This window comes from Penaeus monodon, chromosome 21 (genome assembly GCF_015228065.2).
Source record: "Penaeus monodon isolate SGIC_2016 chromosome 21, NSTDA_Pmon_1, whole genome shotgun sequence".
In the NCBI taxonomy this organism is placed as follows: Eukaryota; Metazoa; Arthropoda; class Malacostraca; order Decapoda; family Penaeidae; genus Penaeus; species Penaeus monodon.
The window spans coordinates 31,616,871-31,617,373 of NC_051406.1; the positions used below are offsets into that span (position 1 = coordinate 31,616,871).

Sequence of the window (503 nt, forward strand, 5' to 3'; positions counted from 1 at the left end):
TCAACTTTAAAAAAAATTATAATATTCTTAGGCTCAAGAGGATTTAAAGAAAGGTCAAATAAGTTCCAAGAAGTTAAGCGTTTGCCTCCTTGATAATGGATCCCCCGTCGGCGCCAGGGGAGTGTGCAGTGGCAGGGTGCAAAGGCCGTGACGATTTACAAAGGTTCCCGGAAAATGAAAAGGAGAAGAGGCTGTGGAGTGACTTTTGCAAGAGGGAGATTGTGGATTTTGGGACTGCCCGAGTCTGTGGGAGGCATTTTAGGGATGAGGACTACGAGGTGGTCAGGGTTCCTTCCAGGAGATTGAAGAGTGGGAGTCAGCCAACGCAACAGCCTCCGGGAAGTGAAGGTAAGGAGTTTATGAAGCTTCTGTTTTACATCCTTCAAGGGTAAATGGATATTATACATCCTTCAAGAGTAAATGGATATTATACATCCCTCAAGGGTAAATGGATATTATACATCCTTCAAGGGTAAATGGATATTATGCATCCTGGTAAGTTG

The 503-nt window shown here is 43.9% G+C and overlaps 1 protein-coding gene across 1 annotated transcript in view; it reads left to right on the forward strand.

Moving 5' to 3' along the window:
• Window positions 1-6: 6 nt before the first annotated feature.
• The window catches only part of LOC119586652, a 19,830-nt gene continuing 19,333 nt past the window's right edge, over window positions 7-503 (forward strand). The window contains exon 1 of the mRNA XM_037935392.1: window positions 7-348. Within this exon, the coding sequence (XP_037791320.1) occupies window positions 96-348 (253 nt within the window). The 5' untranslated portion in view covers window positions 7-95. The remainder of the gene's footprint in view (window positions 349-503) is intronic.